Consider the following 15117-nt stretch of genomic DNA (forward strand, 5'->3'; position numbering starts at 1 on the left):
GATGATGATGATGTTCAAGTTGTGGCAGTCAGACTAACCTAGTCTCTCTCTCTCTCTCTCTCTCTCTCTCACACACACACACACACATTGGGTATAAACAATGAAAGCCACCCATTATTGGAGATGAATGCTGCTAATGAATGGATGTGTGCATGCTTAGAGAGGGCGTTCTAGCTAGTATACACTAGTGTCAATGTATGGCATTTGGGGAAAACCTATCCATGCTAGAGTCTTTTGTTTTAGAATCAGAGGTAAAGGGAAGGGGAACTGCACAAGGCACAATCTTAAAGGTAAAGGGACCCCTGACCATTAGGTCCAGTCGTGACCGACTCTGGGGTTGCAGCGCTCATCTCGCTTTATTGGCTGAGAGAGCTGGCATACAGCTTCCGGGTCATGTGGCCAGCATGACTAAGCCGCTTCTGGAGAACCAGAGCAGTGCATGGAAATGCCATTTACCTTCCCGTACCTATTTATCTATTTGCACTTTGACATGCTTTCGAACTGCTAGGTTGGCAGGAGCAGGGACTGAACAACGGGAGCTCACCCTGTCATGGGGATTCGAACCGCCGACCTTCTGATTGGCAAGTCCTAGGCACAATCTTAGGGGCTAGCTAATAATATATAACTAGATATTGGTAGTATGAAATGCTGGAATATTGCACTCAAAGCATAAGAACATGAGAAGAGCCCGCTAGGTAAGGCCAATGGCCCATCAACATCCTCTTCTCATAGTGGCCAACCAGAAGCCTGTAGGGAAATCTCAAGCAGGATCTTTGCGCAAGATGCCTCCCCCACCTTGAGTCCCATCAAGGGAAAAGGCAGAGAATAATAATAATAATAATAATAATAATAATAATAATAATAATAATATCACCACCAAGGTCCATCCCCTGAATGGATTTTAGCTGCAGGCAATACTGAGCAGCATGGACTGATACCATCCTATATTCTTAGTGTTTCATTCTGCCCCAAATCCCAGGTCTCTGGGGCTGATCCTGGCCAGGACTCAGCCCCTTCATCACATCATCACAACGTGCAATGGGAGAAGTGGAGGCCATTTCCCCGAGACAGTTAATGAGGGGAATTTGAAGCTGTAGGCTATCTCAGGCTTGAACTCACAATGTTTCAGCTGCCTGGAAAAATCTGTGAGTTCACACCGAGTCCAACTTGCTTTCGAGTCTCTGGGGGGGGGAGGCGAGGGGGGGAGCACACCAGCCTTTTGCCGAAAACAAATGTCATTTATCCCTTTATTTCCAAATGCTTTGTGTAGCCTTCCCCCCACCTCTGCATGCACAATTGCTCTGTAATTTGGGTAGCTTTCCTCCCCCCATTTTCTGCCCTCCCTCCGTCTCGCTCCTCAATTTGATTTCTCACTTACAGCCCATAAACCTGTTTACCGCTCAACGGCTACGTTGAATGTATTCAGTGAATTGCAACTGAGATTATTCCTCTCAAACCTGAGACTGAACTAAACAGGCTCTCCCTCCCTGCTCTTCCCAGGCTGGGTCTGTAGTGCTTTGTTCCTTTTCATAATGAGAAGTCAAGGAATGCCTTCTCTTTTTAATTTCCCGTTTTCGTAAACAGCAGAGCAGCCGAAGCAACTTTAGCATCACTATTCAGAAAGGGGGCCTTTTCACGATGTTCCATTCCATAGCAACACGGGAAGCTGACTTACACCGAATGGGACCATTGCTTCGCCAGTCAGTGTAGTATACTGGTTGCAGCACTAGGCTAGGGCCTGGGAGACCAGGGTTCGAATTCCCACTCAGCTATAAAGCTCACTGGGTGACAACAGGGCTGTTGGGGTTAAATGAGGAGAGGGAGAAGCATATGGGCCAACTGGAGATCCTTTGAGGGGGGGAGTGGGATAAAAATGCAATAAATATATAACTCAGTATTGTATTCACTGAGTTGTGGGAATGTTCAGGGAGGCAGGAGAGGATATATTGTTTATTAAAATCCTTCCTAACTTGCGCTAGCAAATTCTATAACTTAGCAGAGTTTTAACATTCCCCTTTTAAACACACAGCTTGCAAGCTAGTTTAAGCTTCTCAAGATCCCTTCTTTCCCTCTTAAAAGAATAAACACACCACAATCTTATTTAAAGCATATAAAAGAAGTTTACTCACAGCATCATCAGTTCACAGTTGGATTCCTGAAGGCAGACTTAGTTACAGATATATACATGTAAGTCTATCCCATATGGAGATAGGCCCTTTGTCCTCTGTTGGCTGAGGTCCCATTTTCAGTCCCAACAGAGCATCTCTAGCTAAAAACCTGTTCCAACGATCAAAGGAAGTCAAAGAGAGAAAAGAGAGGGGGTGCTGCGTGCCTTGTGCTATTGTTACCTGCACAGGTAAGGTCATGCCCGCCTCTAGTCACATGCAAAAGGAAGGATGCTCCAGCCCAGGAGGAAACAGGAAGTTTTCGACTGGCTAAACCAAACATCCCCTTGCACGTCCACTCTAGGAAAACAAGGAATGTTGTACTTGACTGCTACTTATATATCACATCCCACATGATTGTCAGTAGGTCTCCAGGGTGTCAGTTAAGGATCTCACCCAGCCCCACCGGGTCCTTTTGCATGCAAATCTTGTGCTCTGCCCACTGGCCTGCACACCAACACGGTTTCCTTTCTCCCTCTGCAACAGACACACAGAAAATTTGGGCTGCTAAGCGTGCTCAATTGTCATTGGACTCTCTGGCAGAATCCCCCTCAAACAAAAGACTTTGCACTTCTGAAAATCTTGGAGTCCTCCCCTCATAGCATACTGATACCTCCTCCTCTTCATCCTTTCTTCTATGGCCCCATTTTGGCCATAATCCTGTTGACACTCACCAGAGGCGCCATCTTCTTAAGGGGATTGAGGGGGGCCCATGAGCAATGCCACAAGGAGCCAGGGGGTGAAGCCAAATGCCCCTTGAATATTGGGGGGAGGTGAAAGTATATTGTCCCCTAGGAACCTTGGGGTTCCTTCCAACAATTCCATGCTTCTGTGAAGTCACAGGTTAGATATAGGATAGATATGGACTGTGGATAGCATCGTGTGTACACTTCCCAAACCCCTGGATGCAAAGCAAGGGCTTATCCACACTTACCTTGTGCTCCTTTCCAGGCACAGGACTGCACTTTAAAACTGCATGTCTGAGTGCTCTCCCCACCCCACCCCCGGACTTTCCCACAAAAGCCCACTCTGTAGAGCTGAAGTGCAATAAACTGCAATGTGGGGGTTCTGTGCATTGCTGTTTGTTCCAATTCAGCTTTAAAGAGCAGGTTTTCATGCGGAAAGCACTAGAGCAAAAAGGGCAGACCTTTAAAGTGTGGAGCTTGCCTGGAAAGCACAGAAGAAAGCTAAGTGTGAATAAGCCCTAAGTAAGCTGTGTGGCGCTGTGGTCTAAACCACAGAGCCTAGGGCTTGCTGATCAGAAGGTCGGTGGTTCGAATCCCCACAATGGGGTGAGCTCCCGTTGCTCGGTCCCTGCTCCTGCCAACCTAGCAGTTCGAAAACACATCAAAGTGCAAGTAGATAAATAGGTATCACTCCGGTGTGAAGGTAAACAGCATTTCTGTGTGCTGCTCTGGTTCTCCAGAAGCAGCTTAGTCATGCTGGCCACATGACCTGGAAGCTATCTGTGGACAAACACCGGCTCCCTCGGCCAGTAAAGCGAGATGAACACCGCAACCCCAGAGTCATTCGCTACTGGACTTAACTGTCAGGGGTCCCCTTACCTTTAAGCTGTGTACACACGTTGCTCCTCTGCTACAAGTGCAACATTATCAACTTGGATAGAAGTTCTCTGGTGTTATGAGATTTTGAAGTATCTCCAAATGTAATCTTTCAGAAGCCGGAGAGGGGAGCATGAAATAAAAAGAAACATTTTGACTGAAGCTTATTACAAATGCTATTGACAAAGAGTAGCGGTGTGTTATGGGACTGCCATGGAGCCCAAGACATGGACATGATTTTAACCCTTGACCGTCTTTGTCATATTCCAGACTTGTCACAATGAATAGAGAGTTCTTCTCCACTGACCTCCTCCACTGAGTTGTCAGTTTAGCCACACATCCATCTGAGCTGGGGCTCCCATAATAATGAGGACTAGAAGAGCCCGGTGTGGTTAAAGCAACAACGCTGCCACCATCCCTCTGAACCACACCACCACCACCACCACCCCCCGCCGCCAATGGGTCACTTGCTGCCTGCAGGACAAAGCCGCTTGCAGCCACACATCGCCAGTTGCAATTGGCAATGCAGCAGAAAATTCAAATCAGGAAGCTATAAATAAGAATAAATAAATGCTGAGTTAATGATACTTGGACTTAGCTGCTTCCACACAGCTTAAAAAGAAGAAGAAGAAGTCTTTATGACCTGCAGGGACATCACCCTCTTCGTTTTGCTGTTGCTTAAAGGTTAACCTCCTTTCTTCCTGCGCGAGTTGGTTTAGCAAAACAGCATTCGATGCAGAGGCAGGGGGACTCCTTTGTAGCAGAAGCAAGTGAGGAAGGCTTAGACCACATATAAAATTGCCTGCTTGCCTCGTCCCTCAGGCTCAGAGCGTGTAGCAACTATTTTAAAATGCACAGATATCAAAACTGACTTGCAATGCCATGAAAACGCACCACTAAAATCATTGCGAAAACACAAGGAAAGCGGATCAATGTGGGTGGGAGATGGAGGTTCTTCTGCTTCTTTCTCCTTGCCTGCCTTTATTGCTTGTTACTAGTAAGGAATGGATGGTTTCTGTCAATTTCGGTTTCTTGTTTTCCCAATCTGTAGTCTGCGTTCACATTTTTGCATTCGGCTTCTGATTTATGTATCTGCTTAAAAGGCCTTGCAAAAGATCCTCTCCCTTTAAGCACACTTTCCTCCTAATGCACACATTTTTGAATGCCCAATGTTTCTCTCTCTGCGAGCCATATTGCCTAATAGAATGCCTTTTTGCATACTGGTAATTTCATGATATGCATTTTCTTCGAGCAGACACGCTTTCCTCTCGCGTACACATTTTTATTTTTTATTTTTTTGGTAAGCATTTCTTTGGACTGGGGAACCTCATCACAAAATTCAGAGAAGTGTGACTTTTGAAGGATAATGACATTCCGGGAAGTGCAAACGAGGTCGGTTTTTTGGCATTAAAATGCCAACGAAACTGACTTTTTCTCCCCCACATCTATTTGTTACTGTCGTTGTTCTACACAATTTAGTCAGCTTTTCATCACTTCCCTTTCATAACTGTTGGCCTCCATGGCCATCCTGGAGGTACTGAAATGAAGGGTACAAGTACTTTGAAATAAAACAAATAACTAAAGGTAGGACTTCTTCAGCACCACCCCATTTGGCTTGGTGCTTTTTCCGGGGGAAGCATCTCCCAACTTAAGAGGTCCAAATCCAGCTGAGGCCACAGGCAAGCGCCATCACGCAGTAGCAGAAACAGCTCTCTGGATGCAGCAGAATTAGTACCCTGGCTTCACTGTTGCTTCATAGTGTGATGCAGCAGCAAAAACAGCTAATGCTATTCTGGGGTGAATCAACAGAAGTATACTGTCTGGATCAAGGGCAGTAATGTTGTTGTTTAGTCGTTCAGTCATGTCCGACTCTTTGTGACCCCATGGACCAGAGCACGCCAGGCACCTCTGTCCTCCACTGCCTCCCGCAGTTTGGTCAAACTCATGCTGGTAACCTCGAAAACACTATCCAACCATCTCGTCCTCTGCCGTCCCCTTCTCCTTGTGCCCTCCTTCTTTCCCAACATCAGGGTCTTTTCTAGGGAGTCTTCTCTTCTCATGAGGTGGCCAAAGTATTGGAGCCTCAGCTTCAGGATCTGTCCTTCCAGTGAGCACTCGGGGCTGATTTCCTTAAGAATGGAGAGGTTTGATGTAATAGCACCACTCTATTCTTCCTTGGTCAGACCACACCTGGAATACTGTGTCCAGTTCTGGGCACCACAATTTAAGAAGGCTTTTGGCAAGCTGGAATGTGTGCAGAGGAGGGCAACCAAGATGATCAAGGGTCTGGAAACCAGGCCTTATGAGGAATGGTTGAAGGAGCTGGCTATGCTTAGCCTGGAAAAGGCAAAATGATAGCCATCTTCAAATATCTCAAGGGCTGTCATGTGGAAGAGGGATCATGTCTGTTTTCTCCTGCTCTGGAGAGTAGGACTCAAGGCAATGGCTTCAAGTTTCAAGAAAGGCGATTCCAATTAAACATTCGGAAAAACTTTCTGGCAGTAAGAGCTGTTTGACAGTGGAACGGTCCTCCTTGGGAGGTTGTGGAATCTCCTTCCTTGGCAGTTTTCAAGCAGAGGTTGGATGGCCATCTGTCATGGGTGCTTTAGCTGAGATTTCTGCATTGCAGGGAGTTGGACTAGATGACCCTTGGCTCCCTTCCAGCTCTAAGATTCTATGATTCTACCTTGGAGTGGGAGCGGGAAGTATGAGGCAGCAGGGAGGTCAGTGTGGTGCAAATGCGCCAGCAGGACCACTGGATTGTCTCCACTGAAGCATTAACAGCATTCCAACCTCACCACTACATCACCCTTTTCCCCGCTTTTAAGAAACTGTAACCTGCCCGCTGGGAAGCTAGCAAAGCATCAGCACCCTGCCTTATGCCTGATCTGTGTACAGAAGGTCCTAAATTCAATCCCAGATGGCTTTAGTTTAAATAACTTGAAGGGTCAGGTGTGGGGAGGATTTCTTCTGGCGGAGAGCTGAAAGGAACACTGGCCTTCAACTGTGTGTAAGGCAGTCTGAGTTGTGAGCAATAGTGGAAGATAATGAGAAATGTTCCCAAAGGCTTGCTTCTTTCTTTCTTTCTTTCTTTCTTTCTTTCTTTCTTTCTTTCTTTCTTTCTTTCTTTCTTTCTTTCTTTCTTTCTTCTCTTCTCTTCTCTTCTCTTCTCTTCCTTCACCGGCCCCATTGTTTATCAACGAAAAGTGAATCGAGTGCGCCTTCAGAAGCCAGAAGAGGCAAATAGTTTTATTTTCTGTATATCTTTAATAGTATTCTGTATAATTCAAAAATGAGGAGGGGCTGCTCTCTTTATTAAAAAAAAAGGAATTAGTAAAAGAATTGGGGGGTGAAAAAGAAAAGAAAGGGAAAGTGGAAACGTGGAGGGGGAGCGTGTGGATGAATTTTAATGCAATCAGAAAGCTGTAATAATGGTAATAAAGGAATACATTCAGACGTCAAGCGAGGGAGAAAAGGAGCAGGCCCCAGCAATGCCAGAATTTAAATCAGGCCTGCGCGATGCATTCTCTCCCCCCACCCCCCACCCCCTTCAACTTTCTTCAAATGAAGGAAATGGAATTTTTAAGCGCGGGCGAAAGAGGGATTAGCAATTGGCAGGTTTTGCAGCCTTTTGTCTTTTGGCGAATCCCATTTAATCACCGCCTTTAATATTAAGGAGGCAGTTGGCATTGGCGGGGCGGCTGCGGGGGGAGAAAGAGAGAGAGAATAAGATGATATACAGAGGGGGAAGTGAGATAACACAGAGACAGAGGCAACTTTAAGGAAGTGTTTCAATTACCTCTGCCGAAGTCTTTAAAAACTGAAGTTTAATTTGATCTGAAATGTCGGCGCAAGAGCCGGCTCAACGATGAATGGAGGTGGAATTGGGTCTTCCCCATCTCTCCCCACACCACCACCACCCTTATTTCTCTTCCTTCCCTTTTCCTTTTAATCTTTCTTTTCCTTGCATGCGCCGTTCCAGCAGGTCCCAGGAGATCCGAGGCTGGAATGGCACAGTGTATTAATGTCACAGCCTTTTTAGCTTTCAGGATGAGGGTTTCTTTTCTGACTTCGCCCCCCCCTCCCTAAGCCCCTATAGGTCAGCTGTAGAAATGAGTTTAGGTGCTGAAACTTATTTCCTTGACACGCCAGCCTTCGCTGGTCTGACCCTGCAGAGGGTGTCAGGAATCTTTGCAGATTTGCTCTGAGCGGGTGTGAAAATCCCACTGTTCGCAGGTTTAGCCTGTATCAAGGATTGCACAAATTGTGTGTGTGTGTGTGTGTGTGAGAGAGAGAGAGAGAGAGAGAGAGAGAGAGAGCACAGAGAATTGACAGATTCAACCATTCCTAGTGTCGCGTCAGTGAATGGAGCAAAAAGAAATGAATAGGAATGCGCTAACCCCAGTGCAAAGTATTCCAAACCTTAAAATCATAGAATTGTAGAGCTGGGAGGGACAGCTAGGATCATCTAGCTAGGATCACCTAATCTGGTCCTCGGCAATGCAGGAATCTTTTGAGGCTCAAACCCACAACTCTGAAATTGAGTCTCATGCTCCAAGCATGCTCCAGCAGAGCTATCCCTGAACGTTGTTGACAACTGTATCATCAAGGAAGTTGAAGGCATGCTATACTTTTGCCTGGCTCAGGATTCTGCAGATTCTGTAGCATCCGACTCTCGGTGGGGCTTTGTTGTCAGCACAGCCTACCAAGTTCACCATTAAGAGGAGTCATTCTAAGCACCTGGCCAAACTTCTTCCAGGCATCGAGAATCTCTGTTTCTTTGGACCATTTCTGGGGCCATTTTCATGCACTTCCCCACTGAACCCAGGTTAGTTCTGGTTGCATCTTCTCCTTCCTGATGTTTAGCCAGAATCTCCTTCCTTGTCATTTGAATCCATTGGTTCAAGTCCTGCTGTTCCGGTGGGTCGGACCCGTACTAATGAATTCAAATGACAAGGGAGGTGTTTCTGACGAAACGCTAGGAAGAATTTTCGGGTGGCAAGAGCTGTTTGAGAGTGGGATGGAGGTGGTGGACTCTCCTTCTCTGGAGGTTTTTTAAACAGTTCTGTGGTTCGATGGTTCAATGAGTCTAATCTTTGTTCACCAAGCCAGTCTTGTGAACGGTTTGACATGTAGTCAGCTTGTTCTATGAAAAATCTGGAAGAAACGTTCAAACCAAGACCTGTTGACGGGTAACTGGCACAGACTGAGTCAACACACATCACCAAACTGTTTTGAGAACAGGCCACTCCTTGGAACCACACTATCTTGTGCTTGACTGAGAGACATGACTGGGCAAATCACCAGAGCAGAAACTGCGCTCTGTTTGAGCCCTTGCACTCGGCTCATCTCTGACACCAGTCTCTCAAATTAAGGATAACCGAAGGTGGCTGAGAAACGTCTCCAGTAAATCACTCGCTTTGAACTAGTTTCACATCCCTCCAGTGAGAACTTGGATGGTGATAAAGAAGCCTGTGATTTAAGGGGAAAGGGTGAAAATGCATTTCTTCGCTGGTCTCAGGCTGCATCGATCCTGCCGTTGAGTAAGTCAGAATGTCTGGAGTATGCCATAGGGCAGAGTGCAAGAGGTCAGCAGAATGGAATTCCAGGCCCGAGAGAGAGAGAGAGAGAGAGAGAGAGAGAGAGAGAGAGAGAGAGAAAGGGAGAGACCTTCAGAGACAGGAACTTGGATGCTACAGACTAGAATCAGCCAAATGTCCCTGAATTTGCCAGTTGCGGGGCAAGTCCTGCCTCCCCCCTTGGAAAATAAAGACAAAGGACACAGTATTTCAGGTTAATGGGTGGAAAAGGCCACAACTTTATTGATTGCAGGAATTGAGCGGTATTGGCTTAGGCATTGATCCTATCGACTAACCGGCTTCAGCCTGATTGCATGAAGGCCGGCAAGGGTTAACCACCAGTAGGGGGAGTCCTGCTGATGTACATCAACTAGGAGCTCCCCTGGGGTTACCGCTCAGGGCTACACCTCCATAGGCTTCGGACAGGGCAACGCCCCCTGGAATCCTTTACCGGACTACCCTTTGCTTTGAGGGAAGGTGATGGCGCTTCCTTCCCCCCTCTCATTTGCATAACAATACCCCTACCAATGCCTAACCGCCAATGCTGAGGAAGTTGTGATGATTTGCTACGAGGTAGGCGAAAAACCAAATGGTTGGTGCCAATTTGCCAAGTGGAAAATATTCCTACCAGGCCCCTCGACGGTGACCAACTGAAGTTGGATGCTATAGACTAGAATCAGCCAAATGCCCCTGAATTTACCAGTTTCTGGAAAGCGCAGGTGGAGAGGGCATTGTTGCATTCAGGGCCTATTTGTGTTGTTCCCATGGACAGTCGTGGAGGAGAAGTCTTCAAGCCATGATAGCTATGCTCTGCCTCTTTGGGAAGCAGCAGTGATGATTCTGAACATCAGCTTCTGGGAACCACAGGACGCATACCCTCCAAGGAAATACAGAGAGAGAGTCTACGTCCACACATTTACATTATAAAGCACATGGCTTTCCTCACAAAATTCTGGCAACTGTCGTTTGCGAAGGGTGCTGGGAATGGTAGCTCCGTGAGAGGTCAACCATAGTTCCCAGCAGCGCCATTTTTCTAGAAAAAGAGCCGCCAGAACTCGCCATGAACGCCTCCCTTGTTCTCTTAGAATGGCAATGGCCTCCAGGATTCTTTGGGGGGGGGGAAGCAATTTGCTTTAAATATATGTGTTCAATGTTTGGTGTAGATGTGACCCAAGTATGGTGTGTCATAATCCAGGGGTGCGGAGCCTGTGACCCTCCAGATGTTATTGGACTCCAACTCTCATCAGCCCCAGTCAACAAGGCCAATGGAGAGGGATGATGGTCATTGTAGTCCAACCACACCACAAGGTTCCCCGGCCCTGTTGTTAGGCATTTGGGCTATGCATGGATAAATGTGGCGTAGCTGACCCCACGTTCCTTCCTCATTCACAGTCACTAATCTTCCTTCCTTCCCCAGTTGTTACTTGGTTTGTCTGGAAAGATTCTGTTTTTCTCATTATCCCTACACTTGGAGTTTGTACACATGCCTCCGTACAGGCGAAGCTCGCATCCATTTATATGATAATGCAATGAGGGGCGAGCCTGATTCTGCTGCCAGCGCTTTCTTTTGCCCCACAATTCCTGTGACCTTCTTGTCACAGGTCCAGCCGGACATCTCCATCTCCTTCCTCTCCGTGCCTAGTTAATTGGTGATTCGCACATCCTGTTTAGCCTGTACCTCTTGCTTTTTGTTCTCCCAGCCCGTCTGACACCTCTGCCTCGCAACTCCTCATAAAAACAGAACATTCAAATACAAATAGAACAAGGAATAATTTAACCTCAGTTTGCACCAGGGAAGGTGCCGGGACTTCCTATAAACACCAGGAGCTCGGTTTTGAAAACGCTGCATATCTAAATCTGACGAGATCACAGGATAGGCGGGTGGCAGCCCCCAGCCCTACTGAAAGGCAAGCAGAAAGTAGGCAGGGAGAAGATCTGAGGGGCACCGCCAAGGATTGGGACCCTTGACAGCCAGAGGACTGATTCAGGAAAGCTCTCGGAGGCAAGGTGTTTCTGAGAATTTGGCACGCTTTGCACCAGGGACCATGGCATGGCATTCAAAGGCACAAGGAACCTTATTCAGCCTGATGGATGCGCTCCCTCCTGGGTTCTAGTAAGGCTACATACATACCATAATTACTTCTTCCAAATGGCGGGTGGCGCTGTGGTCTAAACCACAGAGCCTAGGGCTTGCCAATCAGAAGGTTGGTGGTTCGAACCCCCGCAACGGAGTGAGCTCCCGTTGCTCGGTCCCTGCTCCTGCCAACCTAGAAGTTCGAAAACACGTCAGAGTGCAAGTAGATAAATAGGTACCACTCCGGCGGGAAGGTAAATGATGTTTCAGTGCGCTGCTCTGGTTCGTTTTGGAAAAAAGAAAGAAAGCCTGGAGAATTTGTTTACTTATTGACAAGTATTTATTTAAATCAGTTACATCTGTTCTGTAGATGTCTCCAGAGAGAGGGGTGGGGGGTTTGCCGCTCAAGAACATTTACATAGCATTTAATGAACTATAAATTAAGCATTTATGCATCGTGTAGAAAGAGCTCTCTTAAATGCAGCAATAGTCTATCTTTTAAAAAAAAATCTTTTTTAAAGAAATGCCTATAGTGAGATTGCAAAACTTGGAACTGGTTCAGACTATATAAAACTGGGATGTTCAAATTATATGTTCTTAGTGGCCTCTCTGTTTCCTGTCCTTTTACCCAGACCTTCATTCAGAGCCAGAGCTGCATTTTGCTAGGCCGCTGGAAACTTTACTTCTGATCAGACGTGGTAATAAAGTTGGCGCCACTTGGCGCTGAGAGCTTTTAGCTGTGGGGAACATGGAGCTTCCTGCGGCACAGAACACAAACCTCAAATACCGATGTAGCATGAACTCATGGAGCACCTCTGCAGGAATGTTTGTGCTGCAGACGTTGGTCTGATCCAGCATTGCCTTTTCACAGGGAACCCGTAGGCTTCGTAAAACTGCAGGGCTGGATCTAGAGAACTCAAGTAAAGAACCTTCACCCCTACACCAATCTATGGTCCTCACCTCCAGGCTGTCAGTAATTTGATGGATGGATTCATGCACATACTGGAAACTGTGGTTTGTGCAATTGAAGTGGACGAATGCAATGTCACCTTAGTGCACTAAATCCACTTATTTGTGGTTAGGAAAGTGATCAGGAAATGCGCTGAACAAATGAGTAATGGCAATTCTTTAAAAAGTGCAAGCAAATCAGGATGGATGCTCATTATCATATAGGTGTAAAGGTAAAGGTGACCCCTGACCATTAAGTCCAGTCGTGGCCAACTCTGGGGTTGCGGCGCTCATCTCGCTTTACTGGCTGAGGGAGCCGGCGTACAGCTTCCGGGTCATGTGGCCAGCATGACTAAGCCACTTCTGGCGAACCAGAGCAGCTCACAGAAATGCCATTTACCTTCCCGCCAGAGCGGTACCTATTTATCTACTTGCACTGTGACGTGCTTTCAAACTGCTAGGTTGGCAGGAGCTGGGACTGAGCAACGGGAGCTCACCCAGTCGCGGGGATTTGAACCGCCGACCTTCTGATTCGCCAGTCCTAGGCTCTGTGGTTTAATCCACAGTGCCACCTGCATTCCCATTATCATATAACCTCCCCACAAACAAACCAGGAAGGATGCTCAGTAAAGGCTTTGTCTAACCTGCACATAAGTGAATCAGGATGCTCAAAAGTTTAGCTCTCAATCAAGTCCCTTATGCTAGAGAGGATGTCAGAAGTTAAGTTCATATTTCCTTATGTGGTGGGAATGCAAACCTGTAAAAAGATTTTGGGAAATCACCTTTGAAGAAGTTTCTTATGTTGCGGGACAGGTGATTCAACCTGATCCCAGGCTAGCTTTATTAAATCTTTTTATAGATGGACATAAAAAATATTGTTTAAGGACCTACTAATCTTTTTTTCCCTTGTCTTCAGCTAGTAATATAACAACACAATCTCAGGAAACAGCTGCTAACTTAACTCTTAGAGGCGTGGAATATACCCTTCTGGAGAAAGTAAAGAGGCATCTTAGAGCACTCAGAAAAAACAAAGGCCAAAAGCAATGTTGAAACTGTATAACACATCATGTTCATTCAATACACCAGAAAGGACAGTGTTGTCCCCTCATCTCCAGCTCCCCATAGCTCACTCTGGGACAACCTGTTAAGATAGAGAGTAGGAGACAGCTCACAGATGTAATCAGTTCTAAACTATTTACAAACTTACTTGGTGTTTGACTGAATCATTTGCATTGTGTATGCATGGAATGTTATTGGGGTGTGGGTGTTTGTGGATCATTATACGTATTTTTAGAAACTGCAAAATCAGGAAATGCAAATAAATAAATATTGCTTCAAAGGTTGGGTACCTGTCCTCTCTGCTGAGTGGTAGAAAGAGCGCAGAGTCTGTGGTCCTTTGGAGAATTGAAACATGGCAGAGACCGGCATAGTTTTAAGAAATATGGTTTATTTGCCTATTTACACCTTCAGTCTGCATGGAGGGAGTCCAGAACTTACAGCATGGTCGTTTCAAGAGGGATTTGTCCCCCACTGCAGTGCAGCCAGTCTTCTGCCTGGCCTCAGATGTCTTTTGAAAATGGTCTTCCTTACAAGTGAAATTCTGGGCAATATATTTGCCACACCTTGAATACATTTGGAGAAGCTGTTAGGAGGGGTCAGATCCTAGTCTATTCCACTAACCAACAGCTGCCCATCCTGCTATATAAGAGATCCACTTGGGCACTATTTGTTCCAAATCTGCCCTCGATTCCTTTGCCCTTCTCAAGGTTTATCTGCTTTCTAATCCCTTCCGAAATATGGTAAGCATCTCTTAATTTTGTTCCAGAAGACAGAAAACTCTTTGTGGGTATGCTCAACAAACAGCAATCAGAAGACGACGTGCGCCGGCTATTCGAGGCATTTGGCAATATCGAGGAGTGCACGATCCTTCGGGGACCAGATGGCAACAGCAAAGGTACTGTATTTTTCGCTCCATAAGATGCACCTGACCATAAGATGCACCTAGTTTTTAGAGGAGGAAAGGGGGAAAGCCCCAGTTTTGGGGGATCAGCTCACAGTTGTGCAGCTTCTTTTGCAAAGGGGAAAAGCCCCAGTTTTTTGAGGATCAGCTCAAAGTTGTTGAGCTTACTTTGCAAAGGAAAAAAATCCTGTTTTTATGGGCTTCAACTCACAGTTCTGCAGCTTCTTTAGGAAAGGAAAGGGAGCCGTTTCTACAGTTTCCAGACTCATAATCTAATCAGCCAGTCACATGTCGCTAGGGAAACAAACAGCCTCCATCTGCAGAACATTCAACAATGGAGGCCTGGGCAAGGGACCGGGGCCGGAAAGGGAGCCAGCAATGGACCACATTCGCTCCATAAGACGCACAGACATTTCCCCTTACTTTTTAGGAGGATAAAGGTGCGTCTTATGGAGCAAACAATATGGTAAGTGAGGCGGAGGAAGGAGCCGGCCCCAACTGTACCACCTGAAATGACTCCTGCTCAGGTGAAGAGCCGTCGAACGAGCAAGCCTCTTCATTGTGAGGTGGGCAGGTTCATTTCATGTTGTGGAAGCGCCCTTCCCCACCAGAGCCCACGAGATGGAATGCAAAACTAATAAAAGCTGCAACGTCATGATACAGGCAAGGACTGCAGCTCACCAGCACAGTGCCTGCTTGGCATGTAGAAGGCCCCGAGGTTCAGTCCTCACCATCTCTAGGTAGGGCTGGAATAGACACCCCTGCCCAAATCCTTGGAGAGTTCTGAGCTGCATGGAGCAACAGACTCACCTGTGGTCTTCCTTAGGTT

At 46.6% G+C, this 15117-nt stretch overlaps 1 protein-coding gene across 13 annotated transcripts in view; it reads left to right on the forward strand.

Moving 5' to 3' along the window:
• The window catches only part of CELF4 (CUGBP Elav-like family member 4), a 792127-nt gene that overhangs the window by 680611 nt on the left and 96399 nt on the right, over positions 1 to 15117 (forward strand). For 7 of the 13 annotated variants that reach the window (XR_014172705.1, XM_081929818.1, XM_081929823.1 and 4 more), the window contains exon 4: positions 14154 to 14282. Coding sequence is in view for 12 of the 13 variants with exons in the window: in XM_081929818.1 (XP_081785944.1) it covers positions 14154 to 14282 (129 nt within the window). In the remaining variant the exon portion in view is untranslated. The remainder of the gene's footprint in view (positions 1 to 14153; positions 14283 to 15117) is intronic. The other 6 variants (XM_081929820.1, XM_081929815.1, XM_081929817.1 and 3 more) reach the window with 1 other exon arrangement.

The sequence above is a fragment of the Podarcis melisellensis genome (assembly GCF_964234715.1).
Source record: "Podarcis melisellensis genome assembly, chromosome: 11".
Lineage (NCBI taxonomy): Eukaryota > Metazoa > Chordata > Lepidosauria > Squamata > Lacertidae > Podarcis > Podarcis melisellensis.